We start from the raw sequence: 21,679 nt of genomic DNA, 5'->3' as shown, positions 1-21,679 counted from the left end.
TGCGACAGACCCGCGTCGACACGACCGAGTTTCGCGGGCGGGCCGCGGAGTGGAGGTACATGCAGCGCGGCTTCTACCAGCTCGTGGCCGTGTTGCGCCGGTTCCAGGAGGTCGCGCCCTTGTTCGCGGGCGGGGGTCCGTTCACGGCGTGGGTGCGCAAGAACAGGCTCGAATTGGAGGACATCGACAGGACGGCGGAGCATTGGATGCTAGAACCGGAAGATCTGGCTCGGTTTGCGCCGGTAAAGGGCTCCGTTGGGTTTGGGCAGGCTCGGACTCGTCGGAGATGATCTGACTCGGGACAGACTGCTGGCGGTACTGCTTCATCTGGTATATTGATATTCCCGCGACTCACCATTGCGCGCAGGAAGATTTCTAGTCCCGTATGGTTCAGTGAAAATCACTTGAACTTGTGTGCGAGCATCTGGAGACATGCGCCGCTTGACAAACGTCTCATGCAGGTGTGACGGTGCTGTCGATCTTCGTGGGGTCCTCGAGGATGGACTGGTGTTTGTGGAACGAAAAGGCAGTACTGTCTGCGAGTTTCAGACGGAATATTTTCGAAGGTGGATCTGATACCTTGCACGAGTTGCCCTTGTCGCTGTCAAGAGTGCAGTATTCAAGTTGGGGCTTGGCGCTAGATGCGGGCCGCCTCGGGCCGCCCGCTGATGGAATCGTTGCAACTGTACTTACGTAATTAAACGACCGGAGCTGTGTTCATAGCGTGCCACGGCCCGTACCGTACGCCGTGTCGCGTTTGCTCCTATCCACCACCTATCCGGTTTGAAGCCCTCCATCAGCCGTACATTCGCCATCTGTCCGCCTGTCCCTCCCCAGAGGAGCCCAAGCGTGACGCCTTCACCCTGCGACTGGCATCCCGATCGCGTCTTACCAGTGCGAGCCCGAAATCCGAGGTGCAAAGTTGCACATCGTCAAGGGCACGAGCCATGTTGCTTGAAGATGGGCCCAGTGCGGGGCCAACAGAGGTTTTTTGCGGTTTCGCCCCACCGAAACCGTATGCAACCTGTGGGTTTCGAATGCGCGTGGGGTAAAAGGGTTTCGGGTGTGGGTGTCAGGTGTCGCGGCAAGAGCTTATGCTCCAACCTGTGCCAATTCGGAGCACCGCTGACAACCTCCTAAGCAGATAATCCAACATCACACAAAACTCCTTCCACACTCCATCAAACCCACGAGGTTCCAACGTCGCTTTTAGCCAGGTGGCAGTGTTCGGCCGTGAGGTGGTAGCTTCGTAGGTCTTTCAAGGTTAAAGTTCGTCGCAGAATCCGAGACTGAGGCGGTGTGCCTGGAACCTCGCAGCGTAACCAGACCCGTCTAGGCAGCATACGCAAAGGGGTTGCGCCGCGTATACTGGCGCATGGGCTGTATGTCGTAGCCAGCTGCCAGACCCCGGCGGTGCACATGACGACGTAGGCATGATCAGCCCGCTTGGGTTGGATTAATATTGCACTTAGGCCTGCCTACGGTGGTGTAGAGGCATGGAGGTCTGCCTATGACAGGCCATGACTAGGCACTCAACGTAGGCGCTTCTGGCCGCACGCAAGCTGGGTCGTAGTCTGTAGACAGACCGTCGGCCCACGTCCCACACGCCCCTTCTCGAGCCTTCATCACGCAGTGAAAACAATCCGGATCAGGGAATTTAACCGTCCCTCCAGAACTCGAATAAACGGCCAGGCTCCAAACTCCAGTCTGCTCCACATTGGCCGAAACCTTGCGGCCTGGAGATGGCCGCCTCAGGTGCTGGTGAAGCAGCTGAGGGTGAAACTGACCCCACATCCGGTGCCATGCGCGTCCAGACGAACACCTGATCCAACGCACGCGGACCATGATATTTTTGCGCACAACATGTGCAGCTTTGCACGCTTTATAAACCAGGCGAGCAGCACCAGTCGAACTCCATCGCAAGCTTTTCACTCCCAGTCTTCAGCTCGCCTTCCCACCACAACCACCACCACAACCGCCGCCGCCATCATGTTCACCAAGTCCATCATCCTCGCCGTCGCCCTCGCTCAGCTCGCCGCCGCCGACACCCTGTTGCTCTGGCTCGGGAACAAGTGCACCGGCGCCGATGAAGGTTACACCAGCCCCCTGCCTCTCGGCTCGTGCATCGAGTTCGGCCAGGCTCAGAGCTACATCCTCGACAAGGACGACGGGAACACGTACAACCTCTACAGCGGTGGAGGATGCAACCAGTACGTCGGTCAGGTCGCGCTCAGCGGGACGTGCTTGGACGTCGGCAACGAGGCGACCGGGATCATCAACATCGGTCCTCAGAGCAAGAAGCGTTGGATCCGGTAAGAGGCTGCTTCGCTGCGCCCTGCTCTTGCCGTTCCAGTCGCTGATCATCCACCGTGTCTTTCCAGCGGCGCGAACGCCATCGGGGAGCTTGAGGCCCGCGAGCCCGCCCCCGCCCCCGCGGCGAGCACGAACGTCAAGCGGTCCCCGAACGGGGTCGTGATCCAGAAGCGCGTCGAGGGCGACACCTACCAGTGCCCGAACGTCCCGAGCGGCGCCGACTACTTCTTCGTCGTCCAGCAAGAGAGCGCGACCCACACCGAGACGTTCGGCTCCGAGGATAACACCATCCGGAACGACTTCGACTCGTCCTTCAACTCCGCGTACCAGAACCCGAGCGGGCAGACTGTCGTCACGAGCTACACCCGCTCGGGGGCGACATCGAAGACGTCCAGCTCACGCTCACGATGCAGCAGGGCGTCATCCAGGACATCCAGAGCCAGGACATCGACTCGCTCGTCAGCAGCCTCGAGGACTTCCGCGGCGGCCAGTCGAGCCCTCTCCGGTTCGTCATCGGGCTGTACACGGGGCAGATCAACCACCCGAACGCGGGTCTCATTGGTGTCTTTGACTGGAACGGCCTCTGAGTGGTGAGCGCGGCGAGTGAAGGAGGTGTGGGAGGCGAAAAGAATTACTATGGTAGTGATACAAGTGCGACCTTAACTTAAGCATGCATGAATCAAGTGGTGTAATGCGTTGCATATGTTGTCGGATCCTCCCTTGAAGCCTCGACAGCCCTACGCCCTGCGCGAGATCTAGAGGGTCAGTTGGTTTATCACTTGCACGGCGCTGGACTCTGCCTTCAGCGCTGTCTGTATCTGCTGAAGCGCGGGGAAGACGGGTTCGATTACGTCGACGCTGGGGGTCGGAAAACACGTTCCGATTTGTTTTGCAGGCTGTAGTCCTGCTCCGGCCCGGCAGGCCGCTCAGTGCTGGCAGGCTCGAGCACTGTGTAAGCTGAGGACACCCTACCCTTCCATCCACCATGCCTCAAGTCACCCTCGACTTCGATGCAATGTAAGGCAGTCCTGCGATCGCTCGCGTCACGACTGCAATGACCCCGCCGATCTTTCCCGTACAGTCTCTTTGACATGGACGGCACCTTGGTCGATTCGACCGATGGTGTCGTCGGCGCATGGGAGCACTTTAAGGAGAAGTATCCCGGCCTGAACGTAGACCAAGTTCTCAGCAGTGCGTGGTCTCGCCGGTCACCTGTAGAATTGCTGTCTTTCAACTGTTCTGCCAGGCTCGCACGGAGTCCGCACCGTCGAGAATCTCAAGCTCCACTGCAGCATCACTGACCCCGACGAGCTCGAGGTGCTGTTATCGCCCTTTCAATTTCCAACACTCGCTCACCCCGTGGACAGAGAGAGGCCAGACGCTTCGAAGAGGCGATTGTGGCCGAGTCCACCAAGAACGGCCGCCACGGCATCGTCGCGCTGCCTGGTGTCAAAGCGATCATGGCATTGGTGCGCTCTCGACCGTCCCCCGGGATGTGCTCATCTTGTGCTGCTCCCGCTGACCGCAACCACCGTAGATCGGCGAGTTCCATAAGCTGCCCAAGCCAAAGTGGGCGATCTGCACGTCGGCGACGATCGTCTACGCCACCGCTGCGCTCACGTCAGTCGGGATCCCCATTCCCGAAGCTTTCGTCGTCTCCGAGGACGTCGAGAAAGGCAAGCCCGAGTGAGTGAGACATGCCCTTCCGCCTTCGAAAGGCTCCTTGGGCTACGGCGCTCACACCGGGATGCCGCAGACCCGACCCCTACCTGCTTGGGGCGAAGCGCGCCGGGGTCGACCCCGCGCGCTGTCTCGTCGTCGAGGATGCGCCGGCTGGGGTACGCAGCGGGCAGGCGGCGGGATGCAAGACCCTCGGGTTGATCACCTCGCACTCGCGCGAGCAGATGGAGGAGGTCGCGCCCGACTACCTCGTGAAGAACCTCTCCAAGTAAGTGAACTAGCTAAGATCGACGGCACGGCGGTTCTGACTCTTCGTAGGGTTACGATGAAGCCCACGGAAGGTGGTGTCCAGGTCGTGATTGACTTGGACTGAGGTCGTTGTAGAATCACGCCTACTGCATAGAAGTCAATCCGGAGTTAGCGTACCTTCACGTAGAGGTCTATAGGGCGCCGGAATCCTGAGTTCATAGAGAAGTTAGATTGGCGACGGCAATTGCATTTCATTGAGGACCGCCTTACCTCCATCTCCCACGGTGCCCATGTGTTCCGCCGGCCCAAAGCCAAGATCTTGCAATTCCCGCTCGAAGTCGCCGGGGCGCAGCTTGAGAGCAGCCGCGTTCTCTTTGAGCCTCTGGCGGCGCTTCGATCGGCCGATGAATGAGATCACAGCATCGAAGAAACACATACCACGTCCATCCGTTTGGCTTTCGCATACGTGTCCCACTCCTGCGGCTCGAAGACGAACGTGCCACCGACGCGCAAAACGCTGTGCACGCGCCGGAAGAACGCAAGCAGGCCGTCATCTCCGCCGTTGAGATGGATCCACTTCGAGACCGAGAATCTGCAGTGCGAGGTCACTGACGCTGTCTCCCTTGCAGCTGAGTTGCTCGAAAACGCACTTACGCGACGACCACGTCGTACTCCGCTTCGTCCTCCGGGATGGGCCCCGCGACCCAGTCCGCTGCGCGGAACGAGACGTTATGCGGGAACCTCGCGTTTGCAGACCCTTCTGTATCATCATCCGTCCGTCTCTGCACGGCGTCCGGCACAGGCAAGGGCCCGAACATGTGCTCGAACGCTTCGGGGAAGTACGCTGGCATGCATCCCGAGTCAGACGTCCGCCTCCGTTTCCTCGGGCCAGACGCTGGATCGCGACCTTCGTCGCAGGCGTCACGATGCGGCGGTTGTGCTGGAGGTCCCTGCTGACTCCAAACGGTCCTGCGGTGCTTCCAAGCGGCGCGGACGAGCGTGTCGTCAATGTCGACGCCGACGACGCGCGTCGCGCCGAGGGTCTGCGCTTGCCACGTCGATGAGCGTCCTGAGTGAGGTCCGATGGGTGTCAAGACGCGTACCTATCTCGCAGGTCACGAAGCCTTCGTTGCACCCTACGTCTAGGACGCGGGCATCATGGAACAACTTTGGAGGTAGACAGGCGAGTCGGGAGTCGCTGGCGGATGGGCGTTTGTGGTAGTATCTGAGCCCGAAGTACGAATAAGTGTCCTGTTGAGATCGCTTGAAGTGCATAAATACCCATGGTAGTTTCCGTAGATAGGTATCTCTGTGGGATGCATGCCGGCGTAGTTGAGGTCCAACTACCTGAGGCGGAGCCTGTGCGCCTTCTTGAGTGCCCGCCAAGCGTCAACGACCCGTGTGAATTTGAATTGGCGCTTCGCGGTCCGCCTGGGCGCTACTAGAACGGTTGGAATTGCCCCTCAAATTCAATTGTCGAAACGAACCGAGTTCGGTGTTCGTTATTCTCACCGATCTGCTTGGTCACTACCACAGCACGCACTCAAATCTTTATGGATTTGTGGCAGTTGGCATAAAAGTGCCTGGAGCCATGACTTCAACGGTCCTGACTCCTGGCAGCACGTCGCAAGAAATGAACGACATGGAAAAGCGTATATCGCTCTCACCAGCAGTGCGGTCAGACAAAGCCATACCATTGTTGTTCCAAGATGGCTCCGGTCGCGGAGCATGCGAGATGCGTGCGAGGGTGCACGGAATCGTGGGGCGGCAACAGGGGCTTTGTACGGCGGCATCCGCCACGTGGACCCGAAAGAGCCGCGACCGCACGACAGACGCTATATATCCTGACATGACGCAGAGGGTAAGATCCTGCCATCCTACCGATCTTCAGTCATCACCACAAAGCATGGAAGTTCCACCTCCCCCCAGGCTTCGACCGTCGCGCTCTGGTCGTGGCCACCACTCGTTCTTGTATCTTCGTTCATTCTCTTCACGGAGATCGCGAAGTCCCGGCCGCCCTTCCCGCCGGGTCCTCCGAGGCTGCCACTCATAGGAAATTTGCTCGACATGCCGTCCCTTCGACCGTGGGAGGGGCTGCGAGACCTGTGTGGGAAGTACGGTCAGTCTTACATGTGATAATCCCTGGTCTTCTCATGTTGATGATGGAAAACGACAGGCGACATTATGGGCATGAAGATCATCGGTAGCCCCGTCGTTGTCCTCAACTCCGCAGACGACATTCTCCAGTACCTAGACCGCCGGTCAGCCACCACTTCAAGCCGGCCGTACACTGCCAGCCATGAGCTGTACGTTGACAATCTTCGACTTCGATGTCTAATATGTTGGCGCTGATATGCATGAGCCATTTCTCAGCCTTGGCTTGACACACATCTTCTCGTTCATGCCATATGGTGACAAATGGAGGGTGTATCGGCGCGCGACGTGGCAGCATTTCGCCCCCAACGTGGTCACAAAGTACTTGCCCGCAATGGAGTGGTCGTCGCGGGTGCTCCTTCACAAGTTGCTTGAGTCGCCCGACCGCTTTCAAGATCATTTCCAAGAGTGGGTGCATGCGATGCTGTCGAATTAACGAAAGTACTGATATCATGTTACAGCACGGTCGGCGCTACCCTCATGAAGGTCATATATGGCCTTGATGCCAAATACGAAAACGACGAGGCTCTGATGACTATCGACAAAGGGCTGGAAGCCGGCCGGGAAGCTTTGATCCCAGGAAACTTCCTTGTCGATGTCCTCCATTTCCTCCGTTATCTGCCCTCCTTCTTTCCCTCTCAAAGGCACTTTGCACGGCTGCGTGCCCAGGCCAAGAATATGCACGACATGCCCTATGCCCTCCATAAAGCTGCCGCGGTAGATCTTCCGTTGTTTTCACACTGTGGTATGACACTCATTGCCTCTCTTAGATGCGCGACGAAATGGGCGACTGCGTTGTGTCAGGTGTACTCGCGCAATTTGTGAAGAATCCCGATGACGATATATATGATATCTCTGTGAACGCCGAAGGCGATGAGGTAGCGAGAGGTGTAACAGCGTCCATCATTGCAGGTTCGTGTTCCCTTCTTTACATTCACGAAGTAGCACTCAGCCTCTCTTTCGAACATGGCAGCGGGAGCGGACACGGTGAGCTCCGTGCTGACCACCCGACCCTTCGATGCTGACCTGTTATTATAGACCCCCGACATCCTCCAGTCGTTTGTCCTGGCGATGTCTCTCTATCCCCGCGTCTTGCAACGCGCCCAAGCCGAATTGGATGCGGCAGTTGGACCTGATCGCCTGCCTGACCTCGCAGAGTGTGACGCGCTGCCGTATATGTATGCGATATACCTTGAGGTGCTTCGTTGGATGCCGGTGGTCCCGCTCGGCCTCGCTCACAACACTACCGAAGACGAGCAGTTTGGCGACTACTTCTTGCCCGCCGACACCATGATTATCGCTAATGTCTGGTATGCTCCGTTTAGCTGTCCTCCGGTGCACGATCGAGGCCTGACGCACAACCCTCTAGGGCATGCTTGTACGACCCCAACGTCTATCATCATCCGGAGGCCTTCATCCCAGAGAGGTTCATGCGCGACGGCAAGATCGATCCGGATGTGAGGAACCCGAAAGACTACGTATTTGGTTTTGGGAGACGGTAAGTAGTGATATCAACATTCTTGTGCGTCGTGTACTCAACGTTAGCACGACCAGTGTCTGCCCAGGCAGACACTATGCCGACAACGCCATCCTCCTGACCATCTCGCATCTCATCCACGTGTTCGACTTCCAACCTCCGGTGGATGAGAATGGGGGCGTCATTGTGGTCGAGCCGAAGTTGGTCAGCGAATTTGTCTCGTGCGTATTTTTTACGGTTATGGTCCGCAGTTTTTGAATTCCGCATACAGGAGGCCGGAGGACTGCAGGTGCCGCATAGTGGCTCGGTCCCCTCAAGCCGCTGCTCTGATCGTGGACGAGTTCAACCAAGGACGCAATCAGTGAGGCACCTATATGTGGGATCAAGGGTGTCCATCAGTTATTGGTCTTTCGAGTTATGTGCAATTTGCAAATGAGGGCGTCGCCTCCCTCTTCAGCACGCGTTCCGCCTCGCTCGTAGCAGACTTGCCAAGCCACTCACCGGAGACCTGGTCCGTCGACTTGAGCCGGCCGTCGGAAACCACGCCGATGGCATACTTGCGCTCCGCCTCGCCGAGTTTCGCGCTCTGCACAGTGAGCGTGGCGAGGAGCACAGCCAGCCCCTCGTCCGGGGGCTGGTCGGTGAGCTTGTGGCCGTCGGCGATGGCGCGGAGGGTCGCCGCGTTCTTCGGGTTCTTTGCGGTCTCGGCGGCCTTGAACTGGGTGTGGCCGATCTTCTTGAAGAATTCGACGAGCTCCGCTGTCTCTGCGGTGTTTGCCACGTTGAGGACCCGGAAAAACGTGAACTCGTAGCTGGGTAGGTGCCCATCGCGATTTTCAGCTCATCGGGGCGATACACAGAGGGGTACGGGGAGAGCAAACACCCTCGTCACCACTGGTGGAATCTCCGATACGCGTCCCGTCTTTCGGCGCGTCTTTCGGCGCCTGGACGAGCTTTCTGATCGTAGCCGCTGGCCCCACTTATGCGGACGCAGCGCATCTAACACTGACCAGTCGGTCGTTCTCTTCTCCTCTACCACTATGCCCATCGCCTACAAGCTGGCAGCAAATTCGCCCCTTCGTCCTGGAATCCCTTCCACGCTCCCCATTTCCTCTCTCCGTCAATGTCTTCTCGCCCAGAGGCAGTCATGCGGTGCTACCTATATTCTCTGGATGTGGATAGGCCTCGTCGCAGGTGTGCTAAGTGGCCCTTTCGTACTTACCGTGCGTATTTGGCATGATTCCTGCTCGTATCTTCGTCGCGCTGCGCGCACGTGGGCGGTTCTCCCGCCTGCGTTGGATGGGAAGGTGTCTGGGAACTATAGCATTATGAAAGCGAATCTGGCCGCGTTCCGGAGTATCCCTGTGCGAGCCGTGGCGTGGGATTGGTTCTGACATACCCTTTCGTACAGCGAACTCTTAAGATGTCGCATTTGACGAGCTCCGAATGGACGCGTTTCGGTGCAATCTGTTCTGGGACACGGGGTATACCACGAACCCCCCCCCCCCCATCCGGGACTTCCCCGACACGCTCTCCGGAAAGAGGGTTATCAACGGCGAGCTGTGGAAATACGTCCGTGGCCTCGCGTTTGCGCGTTGACTCAACTCGGAGCACCTCGCACGACACACCGGTGCGTCTTACCCGCTACACCCCGCACACCCCGCACAGATTCGACTGGACGAGCGTATACACAAGTACTTCGTCCCGAATCCGTTCATTTTCCCGGGCCGGTACGTCTCATTCATCGTCCGCCTTCTTGACGTGTGGTCGGCGCTTGGACTGATCAACTTTCCAGTTCGCATGCAACGAGATGTCGTTCTTCAAGCTTCATGATCCGCCCTTTGCAGACCTTCTCGTCGATATCTCTGGACCTCGACGCCCAGCCCAAGTCTGCGCGCGTCCCAGCTGACCGGAAAGAGGGTCCAGGACGAAAAGCGGCGGAGCGGTCCGAAGTTTCAGTAAGGCGGAGGGGGAGCCGGCTGCCTGATGGTGACCGTTACCGGGAATCTGAAGGTTGGAGAAGAAGAAGCCGACGCTGTCGTGGTGATCCCAACGAAGCCAACACCCTGCGAGAAGAAGCGCCCACAACTGACATGGGAAATGCACGCATTTGATCCGAGGCCCGTTGCTTGCACGACACCAGGGACAGGGACGATGATCCGCAGCTGGGCGCGTGTCGGCTAGCAGCGACGTACGGAAACATAGACGCACTTGACTGAAGTGGTTTGTCTTGGTTCAAGAGCCGTTAGATGCTGAGGCCAGTTCAAGCTCTAGGAACTTTGGGCGTGGCACGCAGACTTGGGAGACATACCCGCACCCGGGGAAATCGGAAAGTGGGGCGGATGGGTGCACGATAGAAGAGAAGGACGTGGCGCGTGAGGCGACGCTCGACGTGGAAGGGAAGTGACAGCGGCTATGTCAATGCTGGCCGGGAGCACGCGCCAGCAGGCGACATCCGTCTCGGTCATGCTGCCTTCCCACCTGCCAGCTTCGCGGCCTTGGGTCCGTATACCTTCTGTCCCCGTCTTCCCTCCACTGCTCTCGACCACCAGCATGCTCACCCGTAAATCGCTTCCCCCAGGCGTTCCTTTCCTCGCCCGCCTCGCTATTGTTGTCGCGACCCCGCCCGTCGTCGTCTTCGTCGCCTCCCGCCTCCTTGCCGTCTATCACGTTGGCCTTCCGCTCTGGGCCTGGCTCGTTGCCGGCGCCCTGAGCGGCCCTGTCGCGCTCACCGCACGCATCTGGTCCAAGTACCGTTCCTTTCGTCGCCGCGCAGACCGCGCCGGTGCCGCCCTGCCCCCCGCGCTCGAGGGCAGGGAAATTGGCAACTTCGATACCCTCCGCGGCATCATCGAGGCGTTCAAAACCGGATATCCCTGTCAGTCCCTCTTCTCCGCGCCGGCGCTGTTTTCACTCGCGCTCACGCACCTCCTAGCCGACATGTTCGACTACGGTTTTGGTGATCTCCCAGTACATGGGGTCACCGTACCCCAAACAGACACCTTCCAGTACAACGTGTTCTGGGACATGGGTATAGTCACCAAGGACCCAAACGTCGTCAAGGTTGGTCACCGCTGCCCAGTCTATGTGCATATATGCGCCCGAAGGCTGCTAAAGGGCGCTCCTGATGCTTGCAGGCCGTGCTCGCTACCGATTTTCCCAACTTCGAAAAGGGAGAGATGTTCCACCAGTACACAGACTCCCTGTTTGGCACCGGCGTCTTCAACTCTGACGGTGATTTGTGGAAGTGAGTATGCCCCGACCCGCACACAGTGCATGCCAGTCTGACCCCGTTCTGTGTAGGTTCCATCGGTCCATGTCCCGGCCGTTCTTTAAGAAGGAACGCATCAGCCACTTTGAAATCTTCGAGCGCCATGCAGGTTCATCGTCCGTTCAACCACCGTTATACTGGCTGACTGTCGGCAGATCTTGCGCTCAGCATGATCCGGGAACGTGCACGGTCCGACGCGGCACTGAACTTCCAAGAGCTCATCGCACGGTTCACTCTCGACTCCGCCACCGAATTCCTCTTCGGCAATTGCGTACACAGTCTGAACGCGCCTCTTCCGCACCCTCATGGGGAGGCACTGTTCGGTGCCGAAGTCAAAGCGGACAGAACCATAAAGGAGCGGTTCCCCGAGGCGTTTTCCACCGCCCAGCGCCTGGTCGCCGAGCGCCCTCGGATCGGCTGGGTGTGGCCGATTATGGAAGTGTTCAAGTCGAAAACGGACGAACACATGGCGGTCGTCGACGCGTTCATTGAGCCTCTCCTTCAAGAGGCGTTGAGGAAGAAGGACGAGCGAGTTAAAGCCGGTGAAACGTTCGACGTCAAGGAGAGCCAGGATGATGAGACGCTTCTCGATCACCTTGTGAAGCAGACGTCTGGTAAGACCATTCCTGGTTGCGGTATCCTTAGCTTATAGCCACCCCCGAAACCTTCAGATCTTCAGATTCTCCACGACGAGACGCTAAATATCCTTCTCGCCGGAAGAGATACGGTTCGTATGTCCCGCTGAGGAAACCGATTGTTGACACAATGTTCGCACAGACTGCCGCGGCTTTGACTTTCGGAGTCTACCTTCTCTGCCAGCACCCGGCAGTTCTAGCGCGCCTCCGAGATGAGATCGGTGGACACATTGGCTTCTCTCGCCGTCCGACGTACGACGACATCCGCGACATGAAGTATCTTCGAGCGTTCTTGAACGAAACTCTGAGACTTTACCCGTCTGTGTGAGTGGTGTCAGAACGAACAAAGAAGCTCGCGCTGACTTTGTCCTTCTCAGCCCGTTTGACATCCGCTTCGCGATCAAGGATGCGACTGTACCAAGCCCAGACGGCAAACCATGGTTCATTCCGGCCAAGACTCCGTGAGCGCCGCATTTATATCTATGGATTCTCTGGGTACTCATGTTCTTCCTAGCGTCGTTTATTCGATCTTCAACATGCACCGCGATCCGAAGTACTGGGGCCCGACGGCGGACCAATTCGACCCCGACCGGTTCATAGACGAACGCCTGAACCAGTACCTCGTTCCCAACCCGTTCATCTTCCTGCCGTTCAACGCCGGGCCTCGCATCTGCCTCGGTCAACAGGTCGGTTTTCTGCATGCGCCAGTTGCCCCTCGGGCGTGGACTGACGAAGTGTCCAGTTCGCGTACAACGAGATGTCGTTCTTCATCATCCGGCTGCTGCAAAACTTCTCATCGATGTCGCTCGACCTGTCCGCGCAGCCGCCATCTGCCCGCCCGCCGCCGGAGTGGAAGGAGTGCTCGGGACGGAAGGCGGTCGAGGAGGTGCACCCGAAGTTGCACTTCACGCTCTACGCCGAGGTCAGTTCGTCTTTGCGCGCATATACGCGCCCCCGAAGGTCTGGATCTGACTGCGGATGCACCGTTCAGGGCGGCTTGTGGGTAAAAATGCGTGAAGCCGACAACGGAATTGTTCCGTAGTTGGTGCGTCTTTTCGTTAGATATTTGCGATATTTACTTAACTGATCACGCAGGTCAAACGAACACACCGTCGAATGCTTTGGTTTCAATATACACTACTCCCTCTATGCCACTGTTGCTTCATCCTGCTCCAAAGAACGACAGATGACTTTTGTTCTGGGATTGAGTGAATCCCCATCGCGAATGAGATACGTTAAAAATCAAGGCTGCCATTGTCGGTGGTTGGTGCTGCGGTAGTCACAAAGACAGCGTGGTGCAACTACCGCTCAGTTGACGGCTGCCATCGCCTGCGACTGCGGAACCATACATGTAAAGTTCGCTTTGTCAACAAACTGGAGAACCTACCGTGGGTTCGAACCTTACTTGAGAAGAGCCTTTTCCGCCCCTCGACTCAGCCTTCTTTCCCCAGACCTCCTCCGCGCATATCAAGGTCGTTTTACGCCAAGCAGGTGTGTTCGGCATTCTGACCGATTCTGGCCGTCTTCGTACTGACCACTGGATCAGCAACATGGAGGGGCATACATGTGGCAACCGCTGTGAAAAAGAGCCCCTCCCTGAGCACTGCTACAAACGCTGCGCGGGGTGCCGCAAGGTATGGTACTGTGACAAGCAGTGCCAGACCCAACATTGGCCATGGCACATCTTCGACTGCAAGACGGGCACACCGATCAGTTCTGTGTACTATCTCGCTCGGGCTTGTTGGGGCGATCTCGTCCCCCGGGATCCTCAAACTCGCCTTGACTATGGATTCGAGAAAGTCACCAGTATGCTCGGCGGACACCAGGAAAGCAGACTCCTCGGGCTCTATCAAGGTGTCCTCCACCAAGAAGTCGATCTTAAACTGGTGCGCTCTTGGCAGCGGCAAGGGCAGCTCGTGCAAGGTATCAAGTCTACCTTCGAAAAGATTCCTTCTAGAAGTCGCGGACAGTACTACCTTTGGTTCCTCGAACACCAGTCCATCCTCGAGGACCCCACGAATATCGACGGTACCGTCACCTCCTCCGTCGCCGATGAAACCGCGAACCGCATACTGCGTGTCGGATGGACCCATATCGGCGGCTCCCCCCATGACAGTAAAGACACCATCAGGGCGGCGCTCGCCCAGGCGCCTCCCGTCCAACAAGCCTGCCACAATATGTACTTCAACGCGCTCTCTTTCGCCCATCCCTCCCCTACGCTACGCGACTGGACCGCGTTCGGTTTCGTCGCCGCAAGGTCGGAGGGCGACGAGGTTCTCCTTGGGCAAGCGTACGCGGAGCTCGTCCAGGCGTGCCCGTTCGACGAGTTCTGCGCCGCGCACGACGAGGGCGCGATCCCGGCGCTCTTCCGGCGCTACAACGTCGGGCCTCTGTTCAACGCGCGGCTCTTTGAAGACGTGATGAGCAGCGGGCCCGGTTCGTGCAAGTCGGTCTGGGACCTCAAGCGGCGCATGGACATCCTCGCTTCGACGTTCCCAGGAGACCCGGAGAGGGACCCGTCGCGTCTCGAACCCTCGGTTCGCGTCGACTACGGCTACATAAACTGCAGGAGCGCGGAGGAGGTCAAGATGCTGGACGACGCGTACGCGGGGGTCTTTGGGAAGCTCGATAACGGGGCGGATTCGGCGGATCCCCTTCTGCTACACGAGGCGTGCGTGGCTGGGAAGCTGCGGGAGTACGTGGGACGGTTTGTGAAGCTGGGCACGCACAAGGCGGCGTACAAGCGGCTGCTGCGCAACGTGTATCCCTTACGGGAACCAGTAGAAGACACTGCTTCTGCGGAGTTGGAGTAGACCGTTCAGGAGGTGCATGTTCTGTGTTCCTCTCCCCATACGGCGAATTCCCAATAGTCGAGACAACTGGAGAAACCGGACAGAAGTGTATAATACCAGATATCACGATTCATCAATATTCACCATCGTGCAATCCTTCATGCAATGTCCCTTCTCAGCTACCGCTACTGCCGACGATGTCATGTTTGTTGAGTTTGACAGCGTAGCTTGGGCCCCACCACTGTCGTCGTTGTCAATATTCGGCGCGTCAGACCCGTCGTCACCAGAGGATTTGAAGGGCACAAGATGAGCGCGCAGCCTTGAGAGCATCGGAGCGCTCATAGATAACGGAGATCTAGCGAAGGATCTAAACACATTGATCGATGTAATCCAATCCTGCAACCGGCCGAGTCAACTACGACTTGCGCGCCGCCCGATTCACAGCTCTTGCACACGACCGTCATCTCCCACATCCTCTACTCGTTGACTTACCGTACCAAATTTGACCACAGCCAAGAGCATTCATCCCTGCATGGCCCCCAAGGCAGACGCCGCAGAGACGGCGGAGCTCGTCGAGCTCTTCAAGAAGATCGGCCTCACCCAGTCCAAGGCCGCCGAGGCCGCGAAGAACCCGAAGGCCGCGACAACCCTCCGCGCCATCGTCGACGGCCACAAGCTCGCCGACCAGCCCCCGGACGAGAAGCGGGCGGTGCTCCTCGCCGCGCTCGCAGTGCAGGGCGCGAAACTATGCGACGCGGAGCGCGAGTATGCTATCGGCGCGGTTCTCGACGGCCGGCTCAAGTCGACGGATCAGGTCTCCGGTGAGTGGTCTGCTGCGAGCGAGGGGAACGCGTGCTGAAGAGCGTAGAGGCGACGAAGTATTTGGAGGCGAACCCTGCGCCTGTGGACGGCGCGAAGTTTGACGGCGCGTGCGGAGTTGGTGAGTGGCCTTCGTACACGAGCATCGCTCGGGAAACATGAAACTGACGGCGTGGTCAGGCTTCATCATCACGCCCGAGCAGCTCGCCGCGCGGGTGAAGGAGTACGTGTCTTCCGCGGCACTCACTGGTTGGAATAATTTGGGCGTCGCAATCGGCGGCTTGAAGAACACCGACCTTCGCTGGGCAAACGCGCTCGATCTCAAAAAGGCGGTAGAGGATGCGTTCGTGGAGAAGTTTGGGGCGAAGGAGACCGCGAAGCCTAAGGGCAAGGTGCGCTGACCTAGTTTTGCATCGCCATTCGGTATCCGAGACGAACTACCTGTAGGAGCCCAAAAAGGATGCGGGCTCCGCGAAGAAGGACGCTGAGGAAGTGTCCTCATCCGAGGCGTCGAGCTCCCGCTCTGTCTTCTCGGAAGGCTTCCTCGGCGCGCTGCACAAGGTCGGAGGCAACCCCCAGATCCACTCGTACCTCCGTGAACAGCACCTCGCAGCGACCATGGGCATCGTGCACAGTCGGTTCCCCCCTGAACCCAATGGCTTCTTGCACATCGGTCACTCGAAGGCCATCTTCGTCAACTTCGGTTACGCGGCTCATCACGGAGGCCATTGCTATCTGCGGTACGACGATACCAACCCTCAGGCGGAGGAGGGCCGGTACTTTGAGAGCATCTTGGAAACTGTGCGATGGCTGGGATTCGAGCCCTGGAAGATCACCTACTCCAGCGACTACTTCGACAAGCTCCACGAACTCGCCGTGGATCTTATCCGGAGGGACAAGGGCTATATTTGTCACTGCACAGGTGAGTCCCTTATAGATGCGTTGAGAACATATCCTCACTATAGGTACAGCTGAAGAGATGAACGCCAACCGAGGCGGCGATAACTTCGGCCCACGGAAAGAATGTGTACATCGGAATAGGCCTATTGAGGAATCGCTGTCCGAGTTTGAGAAGATGAAGAATGGCCAGTACAAGAAGGGCGAGGCTGTCCTGCGCATGAAGCAGGACATGCAGTCCGGCAACACGATGATGTGGGATCTGGTCGCCTATCGCGTGGTGGACGCAGAGCATCACCGGACAAAGGACAAGTGGAAGATCTATCCGACATATGATTTCACTCACTGTCTTTGCGATAGCTTCGAGAACATCACGTAAGTAAATTTTAAAGCTGCGACGGAATCGGAGGCTGACTGGGGTTTGCAGACACTCGCTATGTACAACCGAGTTCATTGCATCTCGCGAATCATACGAGTGGCTATGTGATGCTCTTGAGGTGTACAAACCTCGTCAGTCTGAGTACGGCCGTCTCAATGTCACTGGGTCGGTCATGTCAAAGCGGAAAATCAAGCAGCTTGTAGAGGAAGGCCACGTCCTAGGATGGGATGATCCGCGCCTATACACTCTCATCGCTCTTCGTCGTCGTGGAATCCCTCCAGGGGCCATCCTCTCCTTCGTCAGCTCCCTCGGTGTTTCAACATCTGCATCAAATATCCAGGCTGTCAGGTTCGAGCAGACGATCAGACAGTACCTGGAGGGCGCGGTGTCTCGACTCCTTATGGTTTTGCGGCCGATCAAGGTGACCATCGAGAACCTACCAGAGGACTTCCTCATGTGGCTAGAGAAACCCCTCCACCCTAAAGTACCAGAACTAGGTTCTTCAAAGATCCCACTAACGCGAACGATCTACATCGACGCGGACGACTTCCGGCTGGAAGACTCCAAGGACTACTTCCGTCTCGCTCCCGGCAAGACCGTCGGACTCTTCCAGGCGCCATGGCCCATCACACACGTCTCACACACGACGGACCCCGCCACTGGACAGGTGACGGGGATCATCGTACGCGCGGAGAACGAGGGCACGCCGAAGAAGCCCAAGGCCTTCATTCAGTGGGTCGCGGAGCACGCGCCGTCAGGCAGTCCCGTCGTCGTCGACGAGACGCGCGTCTTCCACCAGCTCTTCAAGAGCGAGAACCCGGCTGCGGCGCCCGACTTTATCGCGGACATCAACAAGGACTCGCTTGAGGTCATCAAAGGCGCGATGGTCGAGGTCGGCTTCTGGGGGCTCGCGAAGCGATCTTTTGCGGAGGCGCGCGCGGAGAGCAAGCGGCGGACGGACGAGGCACTGCGCAAGACGGCGGAGGCGGGCCCTGCGGTGTCGCCTCATGAGGACGACGACACGCCGAAGGCGACGAGCGAGCAGCTGGTCGGGATGGAGTGTGTGCGGTTCCAGGGTTTGCGCGTTGCGTACTTCGCGGTGGACAAGGACTCGAAGCTGGCGTGTCTGAATGAGGCGGAGGGGGTAGAGGCAGGAAAGCGTGCGGGCGATATTGTAGTGTTGAACAGGATCGTGAGCCTGAAAGAGGACTCGGGCAAAGCGGCCTGAAGTGGGTGGTAGCTTATTACGAAGTTAGGATGGAAATGTTTGTAACACCATTGTACGCAATGTACACACTGGCTTTCCTGCAAAAATCAGCGTTCTGATTGTTAAGACAGAGTGAGAGTCAATCTTCAAGCTTTTTAAGTTGTATAGCCGCGCTGCTCATGGTGAGATCACGTGATGTTGCGCCGGTCGCGTCGGCACAAGCCGCTGGGCAACGTTGTACGCGAACGCGAACACCTACCTCATCTTCATCTTCCCCCTTTCCCTCCTCACCAGGCTGAAATACATTGTACCACCCTTGAAATGAACGCCTGTTGAAATTCATCCTAAGAAGACCACGCTATGATCACCTTCACTCCTCTCTCGGGCGCGGCTCGCTCTGCACGGACTGTACCGTTGGCATATCTCCTGCAAGTCGACGACGTACGCATTCTACTTGATTGCGGCTCTCCAGACTGGTGTCCAGAGCGCGTACATGCAGATGAGGACGAGAATGAACCCTTGCCTTGGGAGAAGTACTGTGATAATCTCAAGGAGTGCGCGTTCAATTATCCCAGTATTTCCTTGTCTGACCTTCGTTCGCCCAGGATTGCACCAACTGTAGACCTTGTGTTACTATCTCACGGAGACTTGTCTCACTCCGGGTTCTTTCCTTATGCCCACGCAAACTGGGGACTGAAGGCTCCCGCGTACAGCACGTTGCCGGTACAAGCCATGGCACGGGTCGCCGCTTCGGAAGACGTGGATGGAATCCGGGACGAGGAGGACGTTGGGGACCAACCTGAGGAACCAGCAGAGGAAACAACGGGGGAGGTTGCTCCATCGTCCCCTTCCCCTTCACCGGAGCAGCAAGCTCCTTCTCCTACCACTACGTCTCCAGCCAAACGGCGAAGATATGTTGCTACCTCCCACCAAGTCGTGGAAGCATTCGACTCCGTGACCGTCTTGAGGTATTCCCAGCCATGCCATCTTCAAGGTATGTTTCTTCTGTGCTCGCTTGAGGTTTTCTGGGGGCTGAGGACGCGTTTGTCCAGGGAAATGCCAGGGTTTGACAATCATCCCTTTCAATGCCGGACGTTCACTCGGTGGAACCATTTGGAAGATCCGTTCGCCCTCGGCCGGAACCATCCTCTACGCTGTGGATATGAACCACATGAAGGAACGACATCTTGATGGCACGGTCCTCATGAAGCCCGCCGGCGGTGGCGTTCTCGAGAGTTTGGCGCGACCAGACTTGCTCATCACCGACGCTGAGCGCGCCGATGTCACAACGGCCCGGCGCAAGGACAGAGACGCAGCTCTGCTTGGTGAGCCACTTTTTGGCATTCTTACGCACCTGTTTTTCTGACTGCCAATGCATAGACTGTGTCACTGCAACGCTCACCTCCCGCAACTCCCTCCTCCTCCCCTGCGACTCCAGCACTCGCGTCCTAGAGCTGCTCGTTCTGCTTGACCAGCACTGGAATTACTCCAGACTCAAGTACCCCATCTGCCTTCTGTCCAGGACAGGCCAGGAGATGCTCACGTTCGTGCGGAGTATGATGGAATGGTTTGGAGGTACCATCAGTAAGGAGGACGTCGGTGACAGCGGAAACAACGACGGGAGGCGAGACCGGAGGAGAAGAGATGAGGACAACGATGAGGACGCTCTTGGTGCACTTGCCCTTCGCTTCAAGTACGTCTTTGCTCTGGACCCGTCTCTCGGTTTGCTCAGTTGTCTACAGGCACGTCGAGTTTTTCATGACCCCCCAGTCACTGCTTCAAACATACTCGAACAAAGACCCTAAACTCATCCTCGCCGTCCCCGCCACTTTGTCTCATGGCCCCTCTCGTTCACTTTTTGCGGAGTTTGCGGAGATTCCCGACAACGTTGTGCTCCTTACCGGCCGCTGTGAGCCTGGGACACTCGGCCGTCAGCTCTTCGACAAGTGGAACGACTCCCAGCGCGAAGAGGCCAAGTGGGACCGCGGCAAGATCGGGAGCAACATCATGATGGACGGCGTCCTCAAGCTCGAGATCCATTCCAAGGTCCCGCTCGAGGGCGCCGAGCTTGAGGAGTTCCTCGCGAAAGAGCGCGTGGCGCGCGAGAAGGAGGCCGTGCATCAAGCGGCGCTCGCGCGCACCCAGCGCATGCTCGAGGCGGACGAGGCGGAGAGCGAGAGCGACTCGGACGACGACAACTCGGACGACGACGAAGACGAAGAAGTCGACGAGGTCGAGCGCACGCTCAGCGCGGAAATGGCGGTGGATGAGGACGAGGATACGGCGAAGCTGGCGGCGCGCACGACCAGGCGGCAGAAGCGCAAGCGGGACGCGGACGGCGGCGGGGCCGGCGGGGAGTGGGGGCTGAACGAGGGCGACGAGGGCGTCACTCGGATCTCGTTCGACATTTACCTCAAAGGAAACGTGGCGAAGGCGACGAGCTTCTTCAAGAGCGCGGATGGGCAGACGCAGCGGTTCAGGATGTTCCCGTACGTGGAGAAGAAACGGCGGGTGGACGAGTACGGGGAGACGGTCGACGTCGCTATGTGGTTGAGAAAGGGGAAGGCGTTGGAGGAGGATGCGGAAAGTGAAGAGACCAAGGAGGCAAGGAGGAGGAAAGAGGAGGAAGAAGCGAAGGTGAATGGTCATTCAGTTCCCTTTGTCAGCGTGGTGCTCAGTCAACCGACGCAGAAAACGGTCCGCGAGCCGCCATCGAAGTTCGTAATGAGAACAGCGGAGGTGCAACTTGCGTGTCGACTGTTCTTTGTCGACCTGGAAGGTTTGAACGATGGCCGTGCAGTGAAGACTATCATTCCGCAGGTCAACCCGCGGAAAATGGTGTGTACAGTCTCAGTTATTTTGTCCTCGGGCTGACATTGGCCTGCAGATCATTGTCCATGCCCCTGAGTCTGCAACCAACGAGCTGATCGACAGCTGTGCCAAAATTCGAGCCATGACCAAGGAGATCTATGCTCCGAATGAGGGCGAGACTGTTCAGATCGGTCAACATACCAACAGTTATTCGCTTTCACTGAGCGACGACCTGCTTGCGTCCATCAGGATGTCTAGGGTAAGCTTCTTTATCGTTGATGACACCCTCTTTCTCAAGTATATTGCATCTAGTTCGAAGACAACGAAGTTGGCTATGTGTATGGCCGCATATCCAACGTCGCGTCGTCTACTATCCCTGTTCTAGAAGTAGCCGCCCACACGCAGGTGGCCACGACACAGCGCCAGCCGGCACGAGGCCGAATACTCGGATCGCGACCCACACAAGCCTTGCCCCAGTCGACCATGATTGGCGAGCTCAAACTTACGTCTCTCAAGGCGCGACTCGCGTCGGTTGGCGTCCAGGCCGAGCTCGTCGGCGAAGGTGTCCTGGTTTGTGGCGCGGCAGCGAAGCGCGGACAAGGCGCGGACCTACATGGAGATTCAGTGGCGGTCCGGAAGACCGCGCGGGGGAAGGTCGAGGTGGAGGGCTCCGTCTCGGACATCTACTATGTCGTGCGGAGGGAGATATACGGTCTGCTTGCTCTCGTTGCTGCGTAGCTCTCTGTATCGTTATCACATCTCTTGTGCCTTGTTCTGACAGCTGCTATCACGCTTGGTTCGCAGGTTCGGGCATGTTTGGCCGAAGGTAGGTGACTGAGTAGCAGCAGACTAGTGACACCTGCGTTGGAAACCGGGCTGCGAAAGCACCGGTCCTTCCCGGTGGGTCCCGGCCCCTACCGAATACACATAGCAGCACATACTTAAGAGTGATATCTCACCCAGGTCTCGCATAACCTTCCCCAGGCATCGAGCGA

General features: G+C 57.9%; 9 protein-coding genes across 9 annotated transcripts; 7 read left to right on the top strand and 2 right to left on the bottom strand.

The window, feature by feature from the left end:
• Window positions 1–1,989: 1,989 nt before the first annotated feature.
• Window positions 1,990–2,900, top strand: BXZ73DRAFT_78638 (uncharacterized protein; the record flags this gene model as incomplete). Its single annotated transcript, XM_048022907.1, has 3 exons — window positions 1,990–2,312; window positions 2,382–2,661; window positions 2,709–2,900. The coding sequence occupies 3 exons, from the start codon at window positions 1,990–1,992 to the stop codon at window positions 2,898–2,900; spliced, it is 795 nt and encodes a 264-aa protein (XP_047876561.1).
• A 398-nt stretch (window positions 2,901–3,298) lies between these two features.
• Window positions 3,299–4,366, top strand: BXZ73DRAFT_49020 (phosphatase; the record flags this gene model as incomplete). The annotated part of the gene is made up of 7 exons (XM_048020166.1): window positions 3,299–3,330; window positions 3,395–3,504; window positions 3,560–3,630; window positions 3,681–3,782; window positions 3,851–3,999; window positions 4,070–4,261; window positions 4,312–4,366. 7 exons carry the CDS (start codon window positions 3,299–3,301, stop codon window positions 4,364–4,366), a joined length of 711 nt encoding a protein of 236 aa, XP_047876560.1.
• Window positions 4,367–4,410: 44 nt separating this feature from the next.
• Window positions 4,411–5,564, bottom strand: BXZ73DRAFT_48999 (Bin3-domain-containing protein; the record flags this gene model as incomplete). The annotated part of the gene is made up of 6 exons (XM_048020161.1): window positions 4,411–4,451; window positions 4,513–4,624; window positions 4,681–4,834; window positions 4,897–5,290; window positions 5,346–5,467; window positions 5,524–5,564. The coding sequence occupies 6 exons, from the start codon at window positions 5,562–5,564 to the stop codon at window positions 4,411–4,413; spliced, it is 864 nt and encodes a 287-aa protein (XP_047876559.1).
• Window positions 5,565–6,309: 745 nt separating this feature from the next.
• Window positions 6,310–8,238, top strand: BXZ73DRAFT_90860 (cytochrome P450; the record flags this gene model as incomplete). Its single annotated transcript, XM_048025784.1, has 10 exons — window positions 6,310–6,361; window positions 6,419–6,548; window positions 6,616–6,804; window positions 6,858–7,113; window positions 7,167–7,308; window positions 7,370–7,383; window positions 7,435–7,706; window positions 7,766–7,894; window positions 7,951–8,094; window positions 8,145–8,238. The coding sequence occupies 10 exons, from the start codon at window positions 6,310–6,312 to the stop codon at window positions 8,236–8,238; spliced, it is 1,422 nt and encodes a 473-aa protein (XP_047876558.1).
• Window positions 8,239–8,288: 50 nt separating this feature from the next.
• BXZ73DRAFT_102780 (uncharacterized protein) lies at window positions 8,289–8,921 on the bottom strand (the record flags this gene model as incomplete). The annotated part of the gene is made up of 2 exons (XM_048015358.1): window positions 8,289–8,685; window positions 8,884–8,921. 2 exons carry the CDS (start codon window positions 8,919–8,921, stop codon window positions 8,289–8,291), a joined length of 435 nt encoding a protein of 144 aa, XP_047876557.1.
• A 1,505-nt stretch (window positions 8,922–10,426) lies between these two features.
• On the top strand, window positions 10,427–12,821 carry BXZ73DRAFT_49070 (cytochrome P450 monooxygenase pc-3; the record flags this gene model as incomplete). The annotated part of the gene is made up of 11 exons (XM_048020182.1): window positions 10,427–10,751; window positions 10,809–10,936; window positions 11,011–11,120; window positions 11,177–11,253; window positions 11,300–11,758; window positions 11,816–11,871; window positions 11,922–12,103; window positions 12,157–12,240; window positions 12,294–12,465; window positions 12,522–12,701; window positions 12,771–12,821. The coding sequence occupies 11 exons, from the start codon at window positions 10,427–10,429 to the stop codon at window positions 12,819–12,821; spliced, it is 1,824 nt and encodes a 607-aa protein (XP_047876556.1).
• A 508-nt stretch (window positions 12,822–13,329) lies between these two features.
• Window positions 13,330–14,592, top strand: BXZ73DRAFT_49142 (uncharacterized protein; the record flags this gene model as incomplete). The annotated part of the gene is made up of 1 exon (XM_048020194.1): window positions 13,330–14,592. One exon carries the CDS (start codon window positions 13,330–13,332, stop codon window positions 14,590–14,592), a length of 1,263 nt encoding a protein of 420 aa, XP_047876555.1.
• A 511-nt stretch (window positions 14,593–15,103) lies between these two features.
• Window positions 15,104–17,894, top strand: BXZ73DRAFT_49039 (glutaminyl-tRNA synthetase; the record flags this gene model as incomplete). The annotated part of the gene is made up of 6 exons (XM_048020172.1): window positions 15,104–15,392; window positions 15,440–15,511; window positions 15,571–15,782; window positions 15,838–16,312; window positions 16,362–16,662; window positions 16,715–17,894. The coding sequence occupies 6 exons, from the start codon at window positions 15,104–15,106 to the stop codon at window positions 17,892–17,894; spliced, it is 2,529 nt and encodes an 842-aa protein (XP_047876554.1).
• Window positions 17,895–18,233: 339 nt separating this feature from the next.
• On the top strand, window positions 18,234–21,422 carry BXZ73DRAFT_49059 (beta-lactamase-like protein; the record flags this gene model as incomplete). Its single annotated transcript, XM_048020179.1, has 8 exons — window positions 18,234–18,433; window positions 18,479–18,867; window positions 18,926–19,198; window positions 19,254–19,566; window positions 19,616–20,510; window positions 20,565–20,711; window positions 20,761–20,943; window positions 20,997–21,422. The coding sequence occupies 8 exons, from the start codon at window positions 18,234–18,236 to the stop codon at window positions 21,420–21,422; spliced, it is 2,826 nt and encodes a 941-aa protein (XP_047876553.1).
• Between the last annotated feature and the right edge of the window lie 257 nt (window positions 21,423–21,679).

Source organism: Epithele typhae (genome assembly GCF_022376455.1).
Source record: "Epithele typhae strain CBS 203.58 chromosome Unknown BXZ73scaffold_34, whole genome shotgun sequence".
Classification (NCBI taxonomy): Eukaryota; Fungi; Basidiomycota; class Agaricomycetes; order Polyporales; family Epitheliaceae; genus Epithele; species Epithele typhae.
Note: the sequence above shows the minus strand (reverse complement) of the source record. Positions and strands in the feature narration are given on the sequence as shown.